The 26,682-nt window shown below is 38.3% G+C and overlaps 1 protein-coding gene across 1 annotated transcript in view; it reads right to left on the bottom strand.

The window, feature by feature from the left end:
- Positions 1-26,682, bottom strand: part of ARHGAP18 (Rho GTPase activating protein 18) — a gene marked incomplete at its 3' end in the record, with an annotated part of 65,792 nt that overhangs the window by 9,424 nt on the left and 29,686 nt on the right. The window contains exons 3-12 of the mRNA XM_080616739.1: positions 24,779-25,014; positions 21,918-21,990; positions 16,230-16,399; positions 13,886-14,051; positions 11,675-11,766; positions 9,047-9,124; positions 6,501-6,660; positions 3,853-3,935; positions 2,410-2,616; positions 1,447-1,593 (exon numbers count right to left, since the gene is read on the bottom strand). Of these exons, the coding sequence (XP_080472865.1) occupies positions 1,447-1,593; positions 2,410-2,616; positions 3,853-3,935; positions 6,501-6,660; positions 9,047-9,124; positions 11,675-11,766; positions 13,886-14,051; positions 16,230-16,399; positions 21,918-21,990; positions 24,779-25,014 (1,412 nt within the window). The remainder of the gene's footprint in view (positions 1-1,446; positions 1,594-2,409; positions 2,617-3,852; positions 3,936-6,500; positions 6,661-9,046; positions 9,125-11,674; positions 11,767-13,885; positions 14,052-16,229; positions 16,400-21,917; positions 21,991-24,778; positions 25,015-26,682) is intronic.

Genomic DNA, 26,682 nt, shown 5'->3' with positions numbered 1-26,682 from the left:
ACAGATACTGGATGCAGTTGTCCAAAGGATCCAGCTATCTGCACATTAAAAAAATAAAAAAGAAGGCATACTTGCAAGATCAAACCAGAAAGATATGAGGGACATTATAGCCTATTCATTTGCCATATTCTATTTTTCACTTAATAGCTCAAAAAAGGTCTTTATTAGAATATAAGAATCCTTTTTTGTAACAGTTTGCCATACGCATATTTGGTAAGAAAAACACAGACCATACAGATCAACGCATTTTTACAAGCTACCACAAGATGTCTCTAATTCACCAAAATCTTCACTCTGACTTCGAGCCCACAAGGTATTTTCAACACCAGCTAAATCTGATATGCATTCATTAGGTTACTAGGACGCACACATTTGGTGTTACCTGTTCATGTATTAAAATAACTTTGGAATCATGTATTTCAAATGCATTATAATTAAGACTCCATACTGAATAGGGTAATGAGCTTCAAAAAATTGTAATTACTAAGTTCATCGAAATTGTAAATAATAAACAATTTGAAGGTACACAAAATATATTTTTTAAAAGTTTTTATGCCAGTAGGAACAATTCAATTAAAATATTTCCAAAGTATGGGGAAAATTAACACACATGGCACAGGATTTATGGGGGGTTTTCATTGTAAAAAAATGTGTGAAGAGTGTTAACGCTGAAATTCATACCTTGACATCACTGATGGGTCTGGCAGAACCCATCAGTGGGTCAGTTACCTAGTGGAGCATATATACGCGAGTATATACTCTACTGAACTGTAGCGTATATACTCAGGGGTAAGCTGGGAGTTGACACTTGGGCAATAGTTGCAAAAGAAACAGTTTATCAAGTTTTTTATATTTTTTAACTTTTCTGTGGTTTCTTGCATGGGTAGGTTTTTGCATGTTCTAGCATGCTCCACTTTACAAAGAATAGTTGAAAGATGCAGTGAGGCAGAAGGTTCAGTGATTTGGGAACTCCTGAAGGAAGACAAAGGATTAAATGCTAGCTTTGTTTCCAAACATTATTAAATATCAAATAGTGAAATCTAGATATTTATTTTTAAGTAAGCACATGGTCTGCTGTGACTTTCACTGGGCTACAATGCATCTAAACATGGGTACAGTAATACTGAGTGTTGCCACAGCACTTCCTCCCTCTACACATACAGACCTAATGTGCTTTTGTTTCATATGCCCAAAGTGGCACACAACCTGTGGGATATCATTTTTCAGATTAGAAATATTTTGAAAAATCTGGGAAATAAAACAAACAAACAGCCCGACCCTCTAAAGGTGTCATGCTGGTAACCAATAAACTATGAAACCCACATTAACTTGCGATCTATTGAAATTCTTAGTTAAATAAATGTAGATATCCCCTCTGCTATGTCCACTTTCTCACTAGAAATGATAGTCTTACTAATAGAGTATTTGAAATGTATGTTTCCTTACATCATCAGGGGTCTTTTCCTGTTTCTCATGCTTTTCCCGGTCATATGCCATCTTTTTCAGAAGCTTCTTCATAGCTTTGTCCTTTTTCTCCTTCTTCTGGCTTTCAGTGTTTTGTTTTCTCACTTGGTTAACAATAAACTTAGGAATCTAGATGTATATAGATAGTAGGTATGAATATCTATGTAAGTGCCTTAAGTAACTAATGTATCAAAACTTTGTAAATTGACAGATAGTCAGGTAGAACTTGGAAAAAAATAGTACTTCTTTCCAGTCATAATTAAAGATTCAGGTAATATAAAGCTGTGAAACAATTTAAAACCCGCTCTATTTGTGATGCTATATTCCATGCAGTACACTCTCAGGGGAAGAGAGGTGGAATCATGCAGTGTTTTACTTTCCTCAGCCAAAGAAATTCCCTAAACACTTCGTCTGTACAACGGTGATAATAATTTTTCCTCACATGCAGCAAAGGTCAAAATTGTTTAAAGTTGTTAATGGGCAACAAAGTCTGAACTTCTCCAATCTATCTAAGCTAGAGCTTTGTTTGAGACCATGACAAAACTTCATGTTTTATCAAAACATGTTTTATGTAATAGGAAGTTTGTCCCAAAAGGAAAATGGACTAAACATTGTTTCCTGGTAATAACTCTAAGCAGAAAAGAATAAATTCCTCATAACAATGTATACTGATAGGCCAAATACAAAGATCCCCCAAGGACTTATTTTTGAATTCACATACGGTACGTACAATATTAAAACTCATAACATCAGAGCTTAACTCGACCATAAGATGTAATGATTCTGTTCCACTCCCATAAAAGTTACCTATAAGCAAGAACTCAGCTGGATTGGACTGATATGTCTCTAAATCATGGAAATATGTTCACATTACTTCTTTGTTCAGATGCTTTGTTTGTAAAATGTATTATTTCCCTGACCCCCACCCATTACAAATACACTTACTGTCCAGAGAAGTTTTTGGTATTGAATCATAAACCGCATGACATTTGCTGTTCCAGCTGCCATAACAAACTCGCTTTGTTCAATAGTCTTTGAGCTAAACCCATGAAACGTGAAAAGGTTTGGGGCCATCACCATTGCAACATTCTTTAACGTCATTTTATTTTTCTCTCGATGATCAATTACCCTTTGGAGGAATTCAAGCAGTACCTGAAAGAACAACAGAACTTACAGCTCAATTCTGCACATGAAAAAGTTACAAGTGAAACATGATGTTGCATACTTTTGGAAAAAGCTCTTCATTCCTTGAACAACCACATTACAAGCAATCAATAATAGGAAGTGTGGATATGTTTGTTCAGAGGACTGTAATGCAAGTTGTGTTTCCTTTAAGTAACAAAGTACGTAATTCTTGTTATTTTTTTGCGGATAACATTTTCAGAAACACACAAGTGTCTTCAAAGCCCTGCACAGTAAGATTTTTTTTCAATATCCCTGTTATGTAGGTGCATAAGTAGCATCCCACAGATGCTTGTGAAAAAATTACTGTTGGCTTTTCTTCAATTGAAAGTGAACACAATACTGCCAGTAGTCAGGATTACGGAAGCATGGAGTAGCTAGTTCTGTAAGGTAGGCAATTCATTAATAAACCACTGCACTGCAAATGACAGGTAGCCAGTTAGAAACTGACAATCTTCAATTAATTCACCTCCTGATATTCGTAACTCAATTTAGGAGCAATCCCGACTGCTTCCACAGAGTAAATAAACTCAAAACCAAAGTTGTGTTTGAACAATAAGTCTTAACAGGATTTTTTGCTTGTAATAGATGTTGTTCTGCATCCTACACAAATCCTGCAAATTCATTTTTGATTGTAGCAATTTCAGTAGTAAGCATGTTCTAAAAAAGATGAATAGCTTTGCTGCAAAAGGACAAGCCCAAATTGGAAGACTCCGTGTAATGTGCTGCAAATACCAATAGGAGGTGTAAATTTCCAGCTTATTAAGAAGAGAAACAACCAACACAGAGGAAAGCAGGGAATAAGAATGAAGAGCTAAACCCATTTCATAACAGCAAACTCTCATCCACAGTATTCTAATATTGTTTATTTTTTGCAGTGGAAATAATGACTGCTGCTGAAAAAAAAAAAAAAAAAGGAACAGAACTTGTAAGAGAAAAAGGTCGCTCATTGGGAGGTTATTATTGCAATCTCCTGGAAGAATTTCAAGTCACATTCTGAAAAGTCATTAGGGAGGAATTAGGGTCCGGGGCGGGTGGTGGTGGTGGGGTCCTTCCTGAAGTTCAGAAAAAAAAAAAGAATCACTAGTTTCAGCATGGACTTCGGACTGGAAAAAAAGAATGTGAAGAGACAACAGCACTTATTACAGTGGATTCACAGAAACAGACAAAATGTTTGTGCAGGAAAACAGTATTAGCAAATCTAACCTTCAGAGTGTCTCTGTTTGCTTCAGGTAGCAGGAGAACCAAAAGATTCAGAGCTTGCAGTTGCTGTTTCTTCGTTGGAAGTTCTGCAAGCAAAGCACATGAACCTCACTATTTTTAAGTGTCAGCTGTCCTCTTCAAAAAGTATGATTTCTAAGGGGAACCTCTTGCAAAATGCTGAATGCATACAAACGGCTAATTGTCACAGTACGACAACAGACTGGCAGATCCTTCTTTTCTGATACTCATTTCCAAATGTTCTTTTAGGATTCAGTTGCTGTATGACTCAGCAGTCTTCTGGCAATATTTTCTAGATGCCTTGTGATTCTTTATTTTGCAATGTTACGAGAAGAAAGTCAGCTAACGGTTCCTCCCTTTTTGAGCCTGTGCCCTAACATATAAAAGAGTATATTCAAAACTGCTTTCACAGTTTCTCTGATCGGCTTAACAGTTGCATGGTCTCCCAAGTCACCCACACAGAACGAATACCACATCTTGTTGAATAAGGCAGATCTCCAGCAACATAAGCAGCAACAGCTGCAAGGGCCAACCAGTGGGGATAAAGCCAAGAACAGAGAAGCTTAACACATACGTAGAGCAGTGAGTGCTGTATCAAATGTAGTGAGCTATAATTAAAGTGATGCTGGTTCTGCCTTTTACCCAGTTGCGCAGTGGTATGCCATTCACCCAAGATGCAGGATGGGCACATCACTACATTCCTCCACTTCCTAGAAAAGCTCCTATGTTCTGTCAGTGCCGATCAGCAGAAAGTCCCAGCTTTCTCACGTTTGTCACTTGTGAAAACTTCCTCCTGTCATGCTTTAGAGGACACACTCTGGCAAGTCTCAAGCAGATTCCTTATGAATCACGCCACACATAAAACAAGTGAAGATAGAAGTACTTGCACTTGACACAGTTTTACCACACTATTTCAAAATTCAGCAGGGCTGCTCCTGTGCATCCTGCTGGGACTCTAACTGAACTGCTTTTTCAAATGCATTTCATCCAAACCAGTTTGGGAGGTACCACCAAAAAGATAAAAGGTCACCGATGAAATTAAAAAAAAAAATAAACCCCACCAAACCAACCACCTTGCTGATTACTTTCTACAATAATAAAAATTAAGGATCTAAATAAATTTATTAAGGATCTGAATAAATAAGCGCAAATTAAATTGCCATTTAAAACATGCAAGTAGTGATAACAGTGTCTATCTGCCCTAGAAAGACATACATTAAAAATAAGGCTTAAATTTAGTTCCAAGACACCAGATCACAATGCTCAAAAAGCAGTGAGTCAACCTTTCCCTAGGAACGTAAGCAAAAATGGAACTGCAAAACAATTAAAAGTTGTTACATAAATCAAGGTTTTCTGTCTGTTCACCTAAATAACAGTTGAATTTTAGTTGTCTGAATTACTTAAATAAAATTGTTTAAATTCTGTTGTTTAAATATTAAATTCTAACCACACTACCTAGAATATCATGAAAAACACTGATCACTGTCAGAAAGATGGCCCTTTTTCTCTACCACCTGATCTTATTACATGTAACCACCAAGATGGGCAGACAATTTATACAATGGGAGGCTATAAAGTGCTGTATCTGGTTTGCATTAAATCCTTTAGCTCAATGTAAAAAGTGTTTTGGATCCTGGCACCTGAGTATTTTCTGAGTAAGTAAAACCACATAAGCCTTCAGAAAGCTCAGGAGGGGCAAGGAGAAACCCTCCTGGCTCCAATCAGTACCATGGAAGTGGAACAACCTTGAGAAGCTGTTTGCTGCCAGCATCATTTGAAAGCACCCCCGCCAGCTTTAACTTCCTGCTCAGTACTGCAAAATCAACAATACTATGGAGCAGGCTTAAGCACCAACTCCCACAGATTTAGTGGCTTGAAAGGCAGTTCACAATCTGAAGACTGACATGGCCCCCAGTTTTTAAGAATATTCATCTATCTGCCCGCCCATGGAAATACCCTGAAAGTGTCCATTAGAAATGAGCCATCGCTCTGCCTGCAGACAAGGGGAACAGACTTTTCTGAAATTTGTGCTCCTGTGTTGACTGGGGAGTTTATGTCTGTGGGTTCTCTACTCCTGATTCATTATCACGCCCTCTTTCAATTACAGCTGGTATGTTTGCTGCCTTGGTGACCAGTTGGCAAGGAGGACATTTTCACAGGCACTTGCTGATCTCAAGGGACCAGGGATGATCAGCAGTTCTGACTATTCTGCTCTAACTTTTCCTGTTATAAATGGATGAAATACTCTAAACACTATAAATTACCATTTTTTTAGATTTTTTGCAGAACTACTGTACCTTTGCTGTTTGCTTTTGAGGCAAATACTGTTTATAAACTGATGCCACAATACACCATTTCTTTATAATCCATCTATATCTCCTGAAGACTGTCAGAAACATCAGAAAGTGACGGTGTGCTTTCATTTTATGTGTAAAATATTAACCTTGATATTACATGAAAAATGTTATTTGTACATTAGCAAAAATAAGCTCAGTCTTTTCTCAGAAGCCATATTGTTCTTATTCAATTTTTGTTTCTGTTTCACTTATTATTAGCGAAAATACTGCTATGGCAAAGAGGCAATTCACTGCACTGCAATTCTTCTCAGCTGAGACAGAAAGGACACTACTCACTCTGTACATCTTGGAAAGCTTTGAGATATTCTACAGTGAGGAGTGGCTGAGGCAGTTCACGGATGAAGAGTTTTAAAAGACTTGCTGCATCATGCTGCTTTACATTTTCCCAGTTGAAAGTCCCTTCATAAAATTTTGCTTCCAGTTCTTGGCATAGACTCTGAAAGACAGCACAGAGCGCACCAATAACACTTGGCTGCTGGAAGTCATGCATTATACACACAGCAATACTTTCCACACTTCGAAAGAGGGGAAAAAGGAACATCTGAAATATCACTGAACTCCAGCTGCCGCCGATCTTTTGCTACAAAAAGATAAATTTGGGATCAGAAGCACTGCAAGCAAACACATAGTAATAGGCAGCAGATTGGCAAATCATACAGGAAGAAATCCCTTGGGGCTGCCTCAAGGCCAAATGGAATATATTCTAAGAACCACATATCACACCCACGCACATAAAGGTTATGACTTCCCTTCCCCCAAAATATTGAGATGTGGCTGATACAGATAGCAATTCTGAAACTGCTATCAAATGGTCTTGCTGTAACGCATGCATGGCCATTTTCATATACAAATATGGCGATCGGGCATGTTGACACAGTTTCTTATCAAAACATACAATAAGGTGAGGCTGGTTCTTTTTTTAAAACACGGGGAAAAGATTTGTGTGACTGGATAGCTGGATGTTTGGCCATCTACAGGGAACCACTGCATGCCACTTGGCACATACAGCTTTGCCTAGCAGTGGATGTCAAACATGCCTTCTGCAGAAGGGGACTGTACTGCATAACATGAGGTTATGCAACAGAATAAACAGCATGCAAAGTCTCAGTGATGCCTCATAACTCTGAGGCTGGGAAAGCGTGTGATACTCTTTACAGTGGACATTACCCTCTACCTGCCCTGCTCCCACAGCAGGACTATTACTGGGCTTCAAAGATGTATAAATGGGAACACACTGCAAAGACTGAGTCCTCCTTAGACTCTCATTAAGCATCAGTACCAGCCTTGCATCCACTCCCAGTCCAGCAGAGTAGGAACTGGCCTGAGTACAGGGCCAGTGGCCCTGAGACACTTCTCTACAAGTCCCTCACTTCTTGCCTCAGCTCTTTGAGGCAGAAAAGGAGGTCAGAGGCACTAGTCCACATTCAGACCAAATCTCTGTAGCAAATGCAGTATTAGACATCTAGATAAAATTAATTGTTATATCTGAGAGGCAAGGGCAGAAATATCAACTATGCATCCTAATGCTTAGATTTTAAAGTAAAGGTACTTAATTAAGGAGTATATGCAATGCTTTATTTTAATAATAACTAAAATCTATAGAATAAGATGGCAAAATATTTTTCTTGAGATTATCTGTGTCTTTCTATAAAACTACTTAATGAGGAAAATATTTCATTATTCTAGAGGAGAAAAAAATTAAGAAAATTAAGAAAAAAATCAGTCCTTTAGTGTTCTAAATTCTTTGCTTTTCTATAAAATTTTCTATTTGAATAAGTTAGGGAACTTAACATCTTTGCTAACAAAACAGTTGCTTAATTCAAAGATGCAAATAAAAAGGTAAAAAAAGTAATGAAAATCAAATATCAAATGATCCCCTGCCTGGGAAATCATTGATAAAAATCAAAGAAGAAACAAATAAACAAAATCCCTCTGAAATCATTCCAGTTTGCAGAACTGATGAAAAGTGGAAAATAAAGAATGGAGGAAAATTGCAAAAAAAAAAATCTCGTAGTTACTGGTAAATAAACAAAGCCAATTTCCATAACATTCCCTTCTTTCAGTTGTTTCTAATGAACCAGCTGCTGGACCAAGTTCTACACGACAGAGACTGGCAGACATCTCTGGACAGCTGAATCTACTTAAATGGTCTTTTCCATTTAGAATTTAATGCCAGTTCAGACCATCTTTTTAACACATTGACTCTTGGGATGAATCATGCCATGTATTTAGTTTCCTGCATTAAGGCAAATACTGAGGAAGACTGCATGTAATTGGCACTCACTCTGCAAAGTGGTGGTGTGTGTGGATGTGCCTAACAAGATTGTGCTTAGTGAGTTAGTAGTGACATTGCTGTTCATAAAAATAAATGTGAGAGGTTCTTCAGTACATGCTGGGTGCCTTGCCCTATAACATAGGTTAAGTCTACCTATTAAAATAGGCTCACAATGCCAGAAAAAAAGCTTCCTCCTGGGGTAAAAAGACTGTGTATTAACTGTTCAGATGATTAAGCTTGATCAGGGAAAAAGCAAAAGGCTGGAAAGCTCATGCCAAGAATTAATGAGATTTTGGCACAACTGAATTTGAAACATAGCCTTGACTCTCCTTCAAAGTTGAACTCTAGTCTTGTCCCCAAAGCTACACTGGATGAAACCATCAGCTTTCTGGCTAATATAACACAATTGTCTTTGTAAAGAGATTTTGCTTTCTGTTTTTCAAGATTTTCATAACAACCCGGTGTTACAATAGATCTGTATGACAAAATGAAATCAGCAAACTCAGGTAAGTTTTGGGAGATGTTAAGAATCTGTGCAATGTCTTACCTTTATTCTTGTTGCAACTCCTGGTATTCTAAGAAGTCCTTCTGTTTCCAGCGTTGCTTCTTCTATCTGGGCAATCAACTGCCAAACACAAACCAAATTGCATGAATGAAGATGCCAATTAAAAATTACTGATAGATTGTTCTGATATATTGGAGCTTTTATGCATGTATCTGTGGGTGTGTGTATGTGTACACATGCATCTGTGCAGACACACGTAACAAGCAAACACATATGGATTACAGGTGTTGCAGAACAAAATCCCAATTAGTACTCTTAGTTGAAATATCTCAGAATCAAAATAATTAAGATAATGTTAGAGATACTAACTTCCTCACATACACTCTTCTTCACAACTTTAACAGAGTAAATACTTTCAGGCTTAGAAAAAGCCTCAGTTTTGCAAATACTGGCATTCTCTTAACAAACCCAACAGTTTGCAATCCAACTCATGGCTTAGATAAATTAGTAGAAATTCTGTAGAAGTACTTAAAACATGTATCACCAATTCTGTGTCTCTAAAAGATACACCTAGAAGTATTCACTGAAGGACGGATCCAAGAGTATTCAAAATAAATTTGCAAACATCACAAGCTGATGACATCACTTTAGCACAAATGCTTCTCACAGTGTTTAGCTAGGGCAGTGCCTTTGTTTCATACCTTCCTGTGCCAGCTCCTGAGTAAGAAGAATTACGCAACATAGTTGTGTTTTCTCCAGTAACAGAAATTAAAGGGGATTTACCAACTACAATATTTATGTAACTGATAAATGCTATAAAGATGTTCAGACATACAAAAAAAAAAAAAAAAAAAAACCAAAACAAAACCCACAAAGTTATAAAACAGCATTAAACGTGTCACCACAGTATATTTTCCTTGGTTAATAAGTAAATAAATAGATAAAAGGCACTAACTGGCTGCATCCAACTCTCACTGTACCTGGCTTACACCAGAGCAGCAGCTGCCAGTTTCATGCATCATATACAAAGTCACTGTGGGCACGTAATGTGATTTGCCACCACAGAATCATAGAATCATAGAATAGTTAGGGTTGGAAAGGACCTTAGGTCTGACGGCACCACCGGTGGCCACAACTCCTTCACACACACTCACTCACAAGTGCTCCCTTGGCAGGCAGTTAAGAGGTGGCCCCTGGCCACCACCAGCCTCCTGCCTACAGGAAATCCCCCCTTCATCTCTATCAGGGCTGCTTTGCATGGCTTCATTAGCAGACCAGAGACCTGAATTATTATCAGCAGAAAGGTCTGGTGGAGACAAATGGATTGGTATTACCCTCAGATTTTCCAGTCGGAAAACCCCCAGACTAAATTAGGTTGTTATTTTTAACTGCAATTCCTCAATGAAATAAAAACTAGGTGTATTTTTCATGAAAAGATTTTTTTTTTTTAATTAAGCAACCTTCCTATTACCTCAGCTTGTTTCATTTCAGTGATAACCAAAGTACATTTAAAAAGCAGTATGCACAAAAATGTTCCTTCTTGCAATTTATATAAATCTCCTATTCTTGGAAAGCAGAAGCTGTAGAGATCAGGCAGAAGAAATGGAAAACTTTATTTTCATATTATCATTTAAAGAAAAACTGTACTCCGAGTGACATCTGCACCTTGCAAAACAAATCGCATCTATAAGCTAGGAATGCTTATATAGAATTTTCTTCCTGAAGAACTATGCTTACAATGTGGGTAGGATAGCACAGTGATCAATCACTTTTTGTTATTTGATTTCTTTCTTTCTAGATAGCGTCTTTTCCAGAAATATATTTTTAGGATCCTGAGGAAGTAATTTCTGGCATGAATGACACAGCAATAGTTTTAAGAGAGTGATGCAAAACTGCTTTGAGTTTTCTGTTTCTCAAAAAAATAACAAGCAGGTCCCTAAGCCTACTGAAATGGTGATGACACAGCACTGAGTTTCTGTCAGTGTTAGGACAGGTCCACACACTGTGTTCTCTCCCTTCTCATGCAGTGAGACTTGCTATGCATGGGCATTAAACAGTCTCCATCATCTTTCCCATTCCTTTCCCCATTACCATGGCATGATACCAGCCAAAGCATCCCCCTGTGTACTAAGGCAAAAAAATCTTGAAGAGGGCTGCTGCCACCAACAGAGGCAGTTACCCAGGATGATTCTCATCTCCTAGCCACCTGCCTTGTGGCCCAACTCACTTCCTAGAAAGGTAGGATCAGCCTGTGGGACAGGGATTGAAAACTTCTACAGAATTTCAAGTATTTGTTCTGAAAAAAAATAAAGGGCAGTCCAACTCATGATGGATGTTACACCACCTTTATGAAATGGAATTTGGCTGCAGTAGGTTCTTACACAGATTGTCAAGTTTCACAAGCTTATTAGTAAACTTGCCTAAGTCACAGAGACCAGTTGTAACAAAACCCAAACTTTATTCCTTTAACTCAAAATATGTCTGATACAAAGCAAAGTATCGCATTTACTGAATTAATAAGTAAAGCTGCAAATAAGAGTTACAATAACTTCGATTGATTAGAGTCATATACTGAAAACCGTGCTACAAGAAGCAAATAAATCCAGGACAAAATGTAATTTGTTTGTCATTTGCAGTATGTAACAAGTTGACTTGTTCATGCCTATTCACCTTTTGAAAAATCAGTGGGATCTTGGTTCCTGGTACCTTCTTCTGATCCTGTTCCAGTAAAACTGACAGTGGGACACCAAACAAGCCACAGTCTGAAGAATAATGCAAAAGAAACAGAGATATTATCCACATCTGTTCCAGTACATGTGGTAATGGCATAAACCCACATTTTTGAAGTAATAAATCTATTCAATACATTCAGAGCTACTGGCCTTCTGTTCCCAGTGTTTGAATGTCTTCGTCAATAAAGTTAATACACAAAGCATTCTGGTTAAAAGGATTCATTCATCTCTTCCTTCAAACATAAATCAGGAGTCTTCTGGTTTGACTTCAAATTGTCATCCACATATTCTGCAGCACAGTGAAGCAAACTGCATAAATGAACCACCTGCATGGTTCTCATACGCAGAATGGATGTGATGATGACCTTGCAGTGCCGATCTTCATCATTCAATGCAAGTTGTTATAGTTAAGATGCAAATGGCACGAGTAAAATGTCAAAAAATTTGGCTACTAAAACGAGACAGATGTAATTATAACCAAGAGTTACTCTGAACACTTCTCTCTATGAGAGTTTTGAAAGAAGAGCTTGACAACCCCTGTGCTTTTGCATTCTACAATGCCTGCAGAATAGCAGATCACCATCTCGCCAAAAGGTGTTTTGCTTTTTAATTTTCTTTTTTTAATAAAAGCAAAAGCACAATTAATTCTTGGTTAAAAAGTAGCCTTTACAATAGTGCTAAGACAATGCAAGTTAAGGAAAAAAAAAAAAAAAAGGAATCTAGGCTCAGTTAACCTAGCCCTAATGCAAAACTAGCCTTAGTCTTCAAGTAAATGGGACTCCCATGCATTTATGGCCCAGCTGAATAAAAGTGAGTGACCATTAAGAGAGAAGTATACTGGTAACAACAACTAACCCAAAGTTTGCTGACATAGAGCTTCTCTGTCAGAACTACTGACAATTGCTGTATGTGCAATTTTTCTGAAAAAGCATATAATACTACATACAGCTAAAAACTCCTGCTTGGTATGTTGCCATGCCAATATTGAGCACAGAACAGCTGTAATTGCTAAAAAGGTCTCAGCCCTTCACGGAATGTGATATATGTCAAAGAAACAGCTTCAGTGCCAAACTAGGGAATTCTTGTATTTCTATCAGCATAAAAAGTCTACCTATAAGATACGTAGAGACATACAGTCAATATCTATATCCCATAGTTTTATCATCTTGAAGATCTTGTCAATAATAAAAGTTTCTAATGAGATGAAGTTGGAAAACCAAATTGAGCCTAACCCATAATTTTTAACTTTAAAAAAGGCTTTTCATCAATTCCATGTTTTTCATGACTGCCTGTCATTCAGATAATAATGCTATGAGTGAAATTCAATTAACAATAAATTTGGTAAGAAGAATCAATTAAAACTAAAGCCCAAAATACAAGAGAAGGAAGTGTTTTCTCTGTATATTGGTGAAAGCACAAGCACTACTACTGCAAAGCAAACAGCATATTCTGAAGAATCTTGCTGTTCTGAAGTTCCTTGCTGTATATCTCTCAACCCTCCCTGTTACTTTTAATTATTTAAAGTGAGCTATTGCTCTGTCACATTCACTGAACCTCAACAACAGGGTTTTGGCCAAAGCTGCCTTGTGATTAACTGGTAACATATTTCAAGTTCTTGTAAAGCATTTAGCAGAAGCCAGAAATACAGAAAATAAACAAAGCACTGAAAACCTTCTTGAAAAAAGCACTGGGATTATACCTACATATGCTCCAATAGCTTACAGAGCAAAAGGACACATTGCAGCTGCCTTGACATCCTCTGCAACAGCCCAAATCTTCCACTTAGTGTGATGCCATTCAGCATAAAAACTGCATTATGGCTTGAGTAAATACTGAATGGGCAAGGCCTATGTGACACAGGAAAGTTTGTACCACACAGAAGAGGAAAGCAGGTGACGAAGCCTCCCAGCATCTCCAGCCAAGGGCAAGAAAAGCAAAGACAAAGAGCACGGTCCTGTAGCTGGAGTGACCATGAACTTGCTTAAAGTATACCTTGAGTTAAGGCATATAATTGAATGCTGCTCAAGACCTATGTTACTATTTATATATTAATATACATTTTCTGCTGAAAAATAATAAAGAAATGGATGCATTTGTTTATTGGATTAAAACAGACCCATTTGGTTCGGAATATGAAACACTGACTCACCTTTGGTTTTGATTTTTACAGCTTTTTGCTGCTTGAATTCTGTCCCAAGTATGTCATAGAGAGCAGTTAATTCAATCAGTGCTAAAGAATAGACTTTCTTCATGTCCTGAGGGGCCAGGTCACCAATTTTTGTGGTACCTGTTTTGTCCTTCGGCACCCTGAAATTCTAAAAGCAGAGATTTGTAGCAAAGTGAATAATCCAAGTCATAGCAAATTGCTTAGCTTCCTTCAGGGCACACCTTATCATCATGAATCCTGCTGATACTGACTAAATCACAGGAGAACCTCCCAAACAGGTTGAAAAGCAGATGATCTTAAAATCATAGGAAGATTTAGGTTCCTAGTGACTTCTTGGAGGTCATCTAATTCAACTACCTGCTAAAAGCAAGGCTAAATTCAAAGTCTGATTAAGTTGCTTGTTGCACTGTCCAGCTGAATTTTGAAAAGTCCCAGTAACCTCTCTGGGCACCCATTCTGGTGCTTAATGCTCTCATAGGGACTTTTTTTAATTTTCAAAACAGAATTTCCCCTGTAGTCATTTGAGTTCACTGTCTTTTGTCCTTTCACTGTGAACCTCTAAGAGTCTGGCTTTGTTCTGCTTGTAACCACCTTCACCCCCATACCATCACCTTCAGTGTCCTTCTGCAATCTACAGTGGTGGAAATGGCTATCAGTGAACAATTCTATACACATACAATTTGGATAGAAATCCCTCTGCAGTTATGCACACAAAAGAACGTATTTGGCTGGCTTTAATAATAAAGGGGTTCCCTTCTTAGGGAAGGAGGATTCTTAATTATGACTCATTTCTACTGCACTAAATGCTCAGATGCTGCAATCAGAGACCAGTACAAGGAACTCGGCTGAGAGGGTGAGCAAAAGGGACTTCCTAGCTCATAGAGCTTTTTAACTCCATCAGCAGGCTTCTAAGCAAGACTATTGCCTGCGCCTGATATTAGTGGTTTGCATGACTCAAAGCAGGAAGGCTGACAAGACTTTCTTCCATTTGAAAAGATACATTATACTCCAGAATTATCTTCTCATCCTGTACAAACCCAGTGATAGCAAAGGTGAATGGGTGGTTATGGTACATGACTACAAGAGCGCATACTGAAACATAAACATAATTTAAATATAGTAGATATACAGTCAGTTTCCCGCCTTGAGGTTTCATTGACTTGCACAAACACATATATTTAAAAATAGCTGCCAATGACAAAGGTGCAACAAATACAAATTGTAGATTTAAACAGGTTACTCCCTTGCTTTCCCTATCATTTTGCAACAACTTCCATCACTGAAGAAATCCCATAGCCATGCCTTTGAGCAATCCTTCATAAGCCTAGCTAAAAGTCTAGCTAATATGTTTTATACAATGTATTATGCATATATATGCATATATACAGAAGTTAAAGTATAGCTATCATTTTCTTGTTACAAGCTGCATTAGAGAAACATGACTCAAACACCCTTAGTGTCTGGTTTATAATGTTTAAACTAGGATACGTGGGATAATTACTATTTGAAGAACTGCACGTGTCCTTATCTAAATTAAGTGGTTGAAGAACTGTGAAACATTATTACTTCAGACACTATGTTTACTCAGACATGTTTGCATACACTGTTAGGGGAAAGAAAATGGAGATGTTTTTCACGACAGTCATTAGTTTACAGGTCATACATACATGGAAGTTCATGAACTGTCAGATAGAGAAAGATCCTCAAAGAGATGCCTGAGGATCAACAACAAAGTGCCTGGGAGGATTTTTTTTTCTATTTGGATTCATTTAGAATGAGCCTTTTTTAATTAACGGTTGGAAAGAAAAACTGAGCACAAACTAATCCTTAATTCCCTGCCATTTGACTCTAGACCTCTACAGACCATTCTGTTCTTCATCCTCATCCCCCACCTATCTGCACTGGATAACTGCACAAGGTTTCTACATGCATCCACCAACCTTTTTAAATGACAAGAGAGCTTTTTATTACAGAGGTAAAGCACCTCACCTCAGAAAACAGGAAAAATAGCTGTAAACATAAGAACACAGTTTGTGTACAACTACCAAGCCACTATTCCACCTTAATATTACCAGTGCTTTATTGCTTACACATAGAGTGCATTTTGCCATTCAGACAATGACAAAAATAGGCATAAAAGTAGTTACTTCCATGTTATTGAGAATACCATTCCCAAAAATGAGTTTTCTTGAGAAGGTTTATCTCCCATGAAGCTGGATCCAACAACGTTCTCCTAAATCTAATTTACCCACCATCAGATAAATATCAAGCAAACAGCATCACTAGCAAAAACAAAGAATGAGAGCAATAAACAGGAAACACTTACTGGGAGAAGAGTGTCACCCCCTCCACCCTTGCACATTTTGCCTACTGAGGTGTCTTTGAAATTAGCTGCCTGTTCTGAAAAAGATATCTCCAAATTGATGTCAGTGTCCGAAGATGGCATGTCTTCAAGCGGGCTCTTCTGCTCATCAGTTCCAAGACTGAACTTTGGACCTGAAAACAGGGTGAAAAAAAACTACTAATCAACAGCAGTACAACTGAGGACCACTCAGTTAATGACAGTAAGTTTAAAACCAAGTAGAAGTTAATCCTGTGCAAGGGATGGACTTTTTGGTTGCAAATTCACTGATTTCTGCATTTTTTTATGTCTGTTAAAAATTCAGCTTCTTACAAAGGTCCATCTTTTGTAGTTTTTCTTGACTAATTCTGCTGAGTCATGGGGTTCTCTCTCATGTTATGGAAAGATAAAGCAATCCACCTCAAACAGCAGACTCCCAGAATCTTCCAGAGCCAAACAGCTCTGGCATCAGGAGCTTCTTGCCATCAAATGCTTTCTAGCCTCTAAGACTGTAACATCCTGCAACCAAATCAGCAATTATTTTTGTTGGTAAAAGTTCAAAAGCAAAACAGGATGTTTCCTCTATTATCCAAAGCACTAATCTCTGAGAGTAACATGGGGTACACGGATCATGTCTTTGTCCCGACATTTCTGTCCTTACCTCAGTCTGAAGAGTCTAGACTCCTCAAAACTGTTTGGACATGTTTCCATGATACAGGGAAAGACTAAGTACACAAAAAAGGCCCTACTTCTCTTTCTTTGTTCTTTGTTCTGTAAAGGAATCAAACACTAGACAAACTTAGAACATTTTTTTTGTTAAACCAACCAACCAAAACCAAAACAAAAAAAAACCAACAACCAAAAAAACACCACAGAAGGAAAAAAAAGGAGAGGCAGTTCTGCTTTTAGGAAAGTGCAATTTCATAGTACATCAACCATTGCTTTTCAGTCGGAAGTTAAAATATATCATGAAAGAAGAAAGGGTAAAATTATAGTGTAAATAACACTATTGAATACAAAGCATCAAAGCCAATTTATTAGTCACAGAAAGGTTCTGATCTCTCCTCCATCTCTCTTGTGACATGGTACTCCATAAAGGATACATCCAGAATAGGTTTCTTGTACAAGACATTACAAATATCTTGCAAGTATATGTGATGAAACTCAGACTTCCTTAAAAGCAGGGCAAACAGTTCAATCCTGCTCATTTCAGTGGGACCATGATTCTGATACTGACTCCTACCCACAGGAGGTGGCAGCCTGGTCAAAGCTAGCATACAGAAGTGCAGGAAAACATGGGATGGAAATGGACATGAGTTGAGAAGGGAAACCACGAGCAGTGCATATTCTTTGGTATAGGAGTATTGTGTAACGTAATAGATTAATTTCTTTACACCACTGTGGGAAATGTTTGTATGGCCTGGAATAACTATGCTACCTCAAGCCAGAGAAAAATTCCTGGAAAACAGTTACAGGTACAGCAACATTTGACCTTGAAAAGTCAAAGGGAGAAGGCTGCAGACAGGCTGAAGCAAGAGAGAAGGCGTCAGTGAAGTGTTGCTTTACACTGATAACTTTCAGTGGCCTGCAAAAGAGCTGAGCTGCAAGCACGCAACCCAAACAACATATGAAGCACCAAGTTTAAAAAACAAAATGACACCAACCTGAATTTTTTTCTGAATCATACCTATGTCTAACTGAAAGAAACAAAACCAAGACTAGGCTCTGATATTCTTTAGAGTGAGTCCTGAAAATAACCTCAGTCTGCTGGAACCAAACTCAGGGGACCTGACAGGCAAGTGGCTGCAGCCACCACAGCCACTCTCCAGTAAGGCGTAATGCTTTACCCAGCCACTCCCACGTCAATGTAATTGATTTAGAGCTGAGACACTTCAAGACAGGGAAGGTGGATTTGAGTCAATACTTTGACTATACTTGCAACCAAGCAACACTATGAGAAGTAGAATAAAACATGTCCAAATTTTGCCTATTGTGTGTGTTACTCACCACTTGCTCTTTCCAGAATGGTTTCTGCTCACTTTCTATAGATCCTGAAAGACATCTGAGGCATATGCTAAAGATTAAGCTGATCCTGAAACTAGAGCTGCTCCTTCTGGCAGAGACATATGAGACCTCAGTAACCAAACATATCCAAGGTCAAATTCATCCTTAGCTTCAATCTTTGGCCTCCCTGTGTGTATATTTGTATATATCACATAAATTACTTAATGAATCCAAAACTAAAGGAAAACAGTTCCAGTCTCCCCAAGTCTTTTGTCATGCTAATGTAGCCGATATGCAACCTACATGCTTCCTATCAGCCTGGGAGGGATCTGATGTTAACAAACAAAAAAGCTGTAGCTCCTATTTCAGTCCTCTGGTCCTAAGAAGGTGCTGTGTATAGCAGATGTCTTGGTAATGCTGTGTTTTTGAAGGTCTGGAAATGCTACTGTTGTGTGGAGCTTCCATGTGGTTGTATATAGCCTTGGTCCTATTGTTGTGCATTCATTAACGAGGAAGCAGCTGTAAGAGGAAGCAGCTTTGGTATTCTGCCAACCTGCCAGCTACAATGCAGTATTTCATGAAAGAAACACAAGTGTGATACAGAAAAACGTAAATATTGTCCATAAGGATGTGGAAACCACATTTTGCATTAGTTAGTTGTGTACCCCTTCTTTGGTTCACAGTGCTTTTTAAAGATCACATAAAATGATGGAAATTCTTCAGGAGTGGGGTAGGGGTTACATTTTGGGTTTCTTTTTATTAAGACATAGACATATCAGAAGTGTCAACCTTGCTATTTCCTAGTTTTGCTAGAGAATCTAGAGTATACCCCAATGGAGCTGTGCTGATAGATCTTAATTTATAATTGGAAAGGTAGAACAGCTGATTTATCTATTCTTTTTTTACTAACAAAGCATTTCTCTAAAATGTTAATTCATGGATAATTTTAAATAGAAAATAAAAAACTTTGTAAACTTTTCACTAACACCCTATCACTCCAGCCACAGATTCCTCATTTATCATGTAAAACGAAAAGCAGAAACAAACTCTTTAATTATATGAATATGAGCACATTTCAGTCTTCTTTTTCCTACCAAGAAGCAAATGTTACAGTTCTTTTCCCTTATGTTACACATAGTACACACAATTCTTTCATTCATTTGACGGATCATTATGCTTTGAGGTTGCCTTCATACAGAAGTTTTATCTAACATTCTTCCCTTGTACCTAATCCTGTGTGTTCAGCACAGCTGCAGTCCCACAGTAAACTGACTTTTGCTGTTTCTCTATTTAAGCTAATGAGTACTTAGCTTTTCATCTGCCTACTCTTTCCTTCTTATTTCTTGGGATACCTCAACCAACACAGTTATTTACTCCTTTTCACAGGCATCAAAAGAGAATTACTATTTCTCTTTGGTAGCTGTTGAACATATTGCTAGCTTTGCAGGTGTTTAGTGAGTGTTACGGATTGTTAAGACAATAATGTCTTTTGACAGCTTAATACATGATTCTAAATTTCCTTTTAATTTCCTGTAGACACGTTCTGTACCTATATGAAACCAATAAGCACTTAAAGCCAGTAAGTGAGAGTCCTTCCACAAAACCTCAAGTATGCATCTATCAACAAACAAAAAAAATTAAAATCTTAGGAACTCATCAAACTATTCTGCTTGAGCAGGATCAGGCAGAAAAAGAATAAAAATATAATGGTTTCATATTGTTCCTTGTGTTTGCTTACATCATTTAAGCAAGAAAAAAGGTGTCTCAGATTGGCAAGAAAGGAGCTATGAGCACAGGTTCACACAACCCATGTATGCTCTAAGGGCAAACCATTATCATCTTCAGTCTGGCAGAAGCACTTGGGAATGAAGCATCCAAATAACAAATTAGGAACAGAGCCATCACCTTTGGAGAAGGGCCAGAGTAATTCACTCTAACAGTTTTAAGACATCTCAATTTAAGCTTTGGATTTTTTTTATAATGTCTGAGACATTTTTCAGGTAAAACCAGTACTATTTCTCTGCCAAAGAGGGCTTCCATTTCAAAATAATGTATTTGGATTTCACAAATATTTAGTATCTCTGCAATATCAGGCATTGTTTACTTTTTGCCTTAAATTCATTCACTGTATAACTCTAATATGCCCATCATTCTGGAGAAACGATCACAGCACAGCACAGCACTGAAACTTAACACAATCAAATTTCCATGGTCTGACTGCAAATCGAAGTGATTTTTTCCTTCTGTTCCAGTCCTGGGAGCAGAGCCCACTTTAGCATGTTGACAAGAGCAGAAGTGTACCAGGATGTAAGCAGGCTGCATTTGCCATCCACATTGCAATCCATGCTGAGCAGAGCTAACATATGGGATTTGCCTTTCACAACTTCCCATTTCTAAAGGGTTCATCAGGGCCACTGGAAAAAAAGAACCAGATGTGATAAAAACTCTATAATAATTGTTTGGTAATTTTCCAGCTCTGAATCCTACAGCGCAGTTTATTGACAAAAGCACCAGGCATCTCTTCCTTCCCTTGTGCTGAACCAGCAGTCTGGCAGGCCTCCCAGTTTTTTTATTCTTCTTACTGGAGTGAGGTTTGCTGAGAGGGAAGGATTAACAGCACTTCTGGAAACACAGATCTGGTAATATTCTGAGCTGCTTTATATTCATCTCTCCACTTCAACTACCAGGCACATCTGGTATTGTCTGGTGCTGTTTTCTAAGTCTAATCCTGAAGTAACAATTTTTCCAGACTACTACTGGTCAGTATTATAGAAGTGGAGCAGAATTTTATTCGGTGGCTTAATTACAGGTAAGTAGCTTGCAGAGGGGAACCTGATCTGCTTGCTTGACTACTTAAGTGACTATAAGCTTCAGTGTGACACCTATGTACTATCCAGTCCCCCGGAAGAATTAAAAAAAAACAAACAAACCAACCAAACAAAAAACTCAATCAAATAAAAAAAACAAAAAAACAACATACAAACAATGCAGAATTTTAAAACAGAAACTCTTGAATCAGAAGGACTTCTGTGATGTTCTGATCTACCTGGCAGTAAGAGGGTCTTACATGGGTACTGCAACCCTTTTGTGTAATCACATGCTGTTGAAACACAACCCCATCCTACACACTCAGAATGCTATTTCATTTCAATTGTCCTTAAAAAGGCAAACAACCTTTTTCTTCCATCCCTGTTTTCCTTTCATTTTGAGCTAAAGATATATAGCCAGTTCTCAGTTTTGGATTTTTGGGGGTTTTTTTTGGATGTTTACAGTCCATTTGTCTTTGAACAGCTTACGTACGCTGTTCATTTCCTGTACCGTACAGCAGAGATAAACCAGAAAGGATAAATTAAGGATCAGGAAAGACCTAAGCATAAGCTGTGAAAGGAGACTTCTCCCAGATGACTCAACTATAAGATGATCACTGCTAACAAACAAGATTTCCCAAATGGCTCAAAGGACACTTTCTACAGCCACATTTAAAAATTTTACACTACAATACAGGCCAGAACAGGTTTCTCATAAGAATTTAATTTTCTTTTGCTAAAAAGTTACTTGAAAATTGGGCAGGCCAAAAGGAAGGGGAAAACCACATGAACATAAACAAACAAAAAAAAAAAAAACCCCACCAAAAAACCACACACACAAAAAAGAGTTGTTTGGCATTACCTTTTGTTCCATCTTGCATTTCATTTTTGCTTTCACTTGTTCTCATGGTTGAGGGTTCATTTCCATCACACACCTAAGAAAGGAACAATAAATATGCATGCCTACAAAAAACAAACGTATGGTTGTAGAAACTCCTTTGAACTCTGTGCAGGATTCAAACACATACTCCTGCAATTCAGGTGTATACGGAAGCACACCTGCATGTTTCATTAGAAAACCCTTTGCCAAATTCTAAGGTGATCTGAAATCTAGGTAATTAAAAAAGTCCAATCCCCCTCTTCCTAAAAGGTTAAATGGGTATAATATTTAATTTTCCAGAGCTGCAAATAAGAAAATGTAGTCTTTGAGCTGAAGCCACAGCTTGCACTGGGAAGATATGGGAAAGGAATAAGGAGACATTTTGACTGACTGTCCAAATCCCTTCCTCTTGCAAAACCTTACATGGTTGCCTCCCCTACAGGACAACCCCACCCCTTTTGCAGGGTGGCCTGACGTTAATATCTGGGCTTACAGCTTAGCTTCCCAACAGCAAAACCAGGGCACTTGAAAGAAACAACAGAACAGGAAAGGTTTTGAACCATCTTCTTCTTTCTGCAATTCTACTACCTAGTCTCAAGATTTTTGCACATTCTATGAACTGGATGACACCTACTATAGAAAAAACTATTTCACAACAGGCATAAAATCTATACCCATATACAAATGGGTACACATATACCCATATACATTTTTACCCACATATTATTTTTATTATCTTTTTGGGAACTCAAGTCAACAATGATTGTTTAGCATCCTGGATTTTTGATTGTATTTTACTCAAGCACTTTAAAAATCCATACTTACTAAGAAAAAAAATAAAATCAAGTTTTAAGGATTTCTCCTACCAACATGAATCTGTATACTTGCTATTTGTTTTTTAATCAAGAAAATCAAGAGGTGGAAGAAGATAGCATGACTACCCAAAAAATTATTACTGTTTCACAGAGCAGAAGAATGGAAAGCTGTCAAGGCACCAAAAGTCTAGCTTCTTTCTGGGAATATGGCAGGAAATTTAGGAGAAACATCAACACAATTGCTGCATTGATGGAAAACATCAACACTATTGTTTTACCTTTCCTCCTGCTTTCCTCCAGGTGAAGGAGGTTACATGATTTTCAGAGGCTATTATTAAACTGGAAAGACTTCATACAGCTGCAGATGGTTTCAGTCCTCTTTTGTTACATAAAGAGCTTGCTAATGATGGGAGAGTAACAAAGCACTGAGAAAAGCTACTTAGGGAGGTTGCATAAGTTATTTCACTACAGGATTTCTGTCAGAGATTAGATGAATAACCACAAGCAATGCTTTCTGAATAATAATCATGCTTTGGAGAGAAGAATGCAGTTTGAGGTCCTACACTTGTATTTATTTCAGTCAAGAAGACAGGTTTAGAAGGCTCCCCCCGCCTCCCCCCCAGTTATTTCTATATTTAATAAATATTCTGTTTTATACATCTTAAATAGTTACAAACATTTGTCTGTTTGCATTACTTCTCGCTGATGTCATCAATATCAAAACATAGTTTAAGAGACATGTAAGTCTACTGAACTCTGTGACATGATTTTCAAACATTACAATGTGTAAATGCAGGAACATGAGTATTTCTTGTGCTTTACTGAAACAACATACTTGAAAGGGAAATTATACTGCTTTAAACTATGTAATATTTTACTTAAATTGCTTTGCTATTAGATCTTGTAATTTTTAGGTGTAGTTAATTCCAAATCAGATCCCAGAAAACTTTTATGCAGTTAATATCCCTTCTGTAACCACATGCGAAGCAGAACAGTGAAAGGAAAGCTGCGCCTCCAGAACATACATTTGAGCTTCCAAACTCCCCCCACTACATTTCACCTCTATCGAATTTGAAAAGAGTTGCTTAAGCAGAGGGAGCTTTCAGGGAAAGGAGAAAGTTAAATCTTCTCAAAATTTCCCATTGCTGCCACTTCACTGAACAGCAGCAGCAAGAACGAGGGATGGGGCTGAGGTCAGGTAAGCTAGCTATGCACTTCCATCTGGTCAGAGTCTTCCTACAGCTGAAGATCTCGTTGCTTTGGGAAGAGCAGACAGGACACAACACTTCTCCACAGAAGAGGAATTCTAATCTTAGGCTCCATTTCCCTTCCTTCCCCTTTCCTGTGTATGGGAGAGGAACTCTTCCATTTGATACCCCATGAGAGGAAACCAGGACCCTTCTCAAGACCTGTCAGAGCAACTTCCAACATAAACTTTAATGACACAGACAGGCCATGGGAGTTAGTTTGGGGTTTAAGTCCCCACCTGACAGTCACAAAAGACCTACCCAAAACAGAGGAAGTCAGGCTGATGTCCCTTTTTGTTTTTATCTTTGGGGGAAAAAAAAAAAAAGAAAAGAAAAAGAAACAAGAGCACCAGTAAGAAGCACTGGCCCCTTTCAAGCAGACCCATCAGGAGGGCTGTGCGGCACTATCACCCAAAGATAAGAGTGGGCTTTTGGTAGCTTTTTAGGTGATTGTTGTCAGGAGTTTTGCTTTTGCATTAAAATGAATTCTTATTAATAACTTGACCATGGAGTGGTTGTTTCATTCAACATCACCTTTAATTAATTCAAGGCCAATATACGTAATTCTTTCTACATACCAAGAGTGCTTAATGTAATGTCAAGTCCAAACCAAAGCTATTCCCATAAATTAGTAAAAAAATCCCTTGGAAATCAGGAAAAAGTTAGAAATCTTCTGGAAATATACCTTTTGTGCCTGTGCATCCCCCTCTTCTCCCCACACCCATACATGTCCCTCCCTTCTTTCTGCCAGCATCAAACAAAATGATGATCAGGAACCTACTTTTCCCTTTGAGTCATTCTGGAGCCTGAAGATATCTCTGACATCAGGAATCTGGTGATGTTTGTTTTTTTTCCTCATGGTTTGTGTGACAGTTTCTACTCGCTTTTCTACCGCTGCCCTCTGGGTTCGGGTCAGTGTGGACAGAAACACCACGCTTTCCAGGGAGTCGTCAGAGCTCTCACCAAACAGATTTGAAAGACCTGCTTCCTTCAGCCATTCTTCTTCCAGTTCTCCCTCTGAGCAAGGCCAAGAGAAAAACGCATAAACATTGGGTTTTGAGTATTGTTAGTGCACTGGCTGCTAATGACATGATAAAGTCAATGCAGTTCACAGGGCAAGTATTACAGGATCCACAATTAAGAACTATCATGACTAGCATGACTTGGAAAAAGCCTATTGTTTCTAAAGAGCTTCAAAAGGGTTAACATGATATCAAAGCTTTTAAAATATTTAATCAAATACAGATTGCTATGGGACAATCTTTATAATAATCTACAGCACTTTTATTAAACCATATACCATTTTATAAATGTATCTAGATATAAATGTGTATGGGGAAGCCTGAAAGCCTCTGATCATTGCTGCTTCATTGATTTTTAGTCCAGTGCTCAATCTCTTAGCTCCCTTGCTGACACAGTTCTGCCCACTATTCTCATTAATCCTACAGGCCTTCACTAGCTCACTTTAATGAAGGACAAACTAGACTACAGGAGTCACCTTAATGCTATTTTTTAATCAGTTCTTATGACATGGTCTCCAGTCTACTGACAGCCCACAAAACAATAGTTGCTTTAGTCTTATAGCTGATAAGGTATCCTTTACTGACAGATCACTGCACATGAAAGAGGAGAAAGCTATTAAATACCACCACGGATGGCAAAACTTCTGCTTCTGAAATCAGTATCTCTAATGATACTTTAAAGCAATAAGGTCTGTCTGTAGCAGCCAAGCTTGTGCTGAATGCCAACAACCCTCTCTGCCAACATTCAAGCAGTGTTTTCATTTATCAGGTATCTAAAAGTACTCCAAAACTGACACGTCAACTTCATTATTGACTGCAGTTTCCCAGAGTGCCCAGTGCACATGCAAGTGGGCCCCTGAGTATTAACAGCATTCAAAAAACAGACACAACTTTTTAAGTATTAATTTTACTATGGCTGTGCAGCCAAATCCTGAGCCTCAAAACTCTCAGGTTTTGTTATTAGGGCTGGAAAGAAGGGCTACACTCATTCTCCCAAGCAGAGGCAAGCAAGATGTTTCTCATCTCTCCCCTGCCTTGTGTTTGCATGGCCATATCTCAAGCAAGCCCATACCTAGGCAGGCCCATCAGTCACATGCAGTGTCACACAACTCCCAAGGAGTACTCGTTCCCACAAGAGGTGCTCACATTAGGCAAGATGCGGAGCAGAGCAACATCTGCTCAAGCTGATCAACTTAACTGTGCTGACTCACTTGGGCTTCATGCCAGAGTCAGCAGCTCAAGCTAGAGCGGTAACTAGGGGGAAGAAGGCTATATATAAATAAAAAAGGAAATGGTGGGGTTTGGAGTGCAGAGCCTGAAAACATAGCAGGATCAGCGAGCTGGAGGTTCATGTGCTGCAGAACAATGAACATTGCTTCACTGGAGAAAGCCTCACCGCTCTGTCAGATGCCCTGCTTCCCAGGCACATGGGCTCAGACCTTTGCTACTTTCGCCAGAGGCCAGGCTGCTACCCCCTTCAGAACACTTGTAAATAGCAGTGATGTTTCAAAACGCTTAGGGAGGCAGAAGTGCAAATCCCTTTGAAACCTAATGAAGCACATTCTTCTTGCTCATGTAAAGGCCATGCCACAATGCAAAACTCACCATTTTAATTTTGTAATAATTTACAAGAGACTGTGGGCCCCTTCTAAGAATAGGAGAG

The sequence above is a fragment of the Psittacula echo genome (assembly GCF_963264785.1).
Source record: "Psittacula echo genome assembly, chromosome: 4".
In the NCBI taxonomy this organism is placed as follows: domain Eukaryota; kingdom Metazoa; phylum Chordata; class Aves; order Psittaciformes; family Psittacidae; genus Psittacula; species Psittacula echo.
Note: the sequence above shows the minus strand (reverse complement) of the source record. Positions and strands in the feature narration are given on the sequence as shown.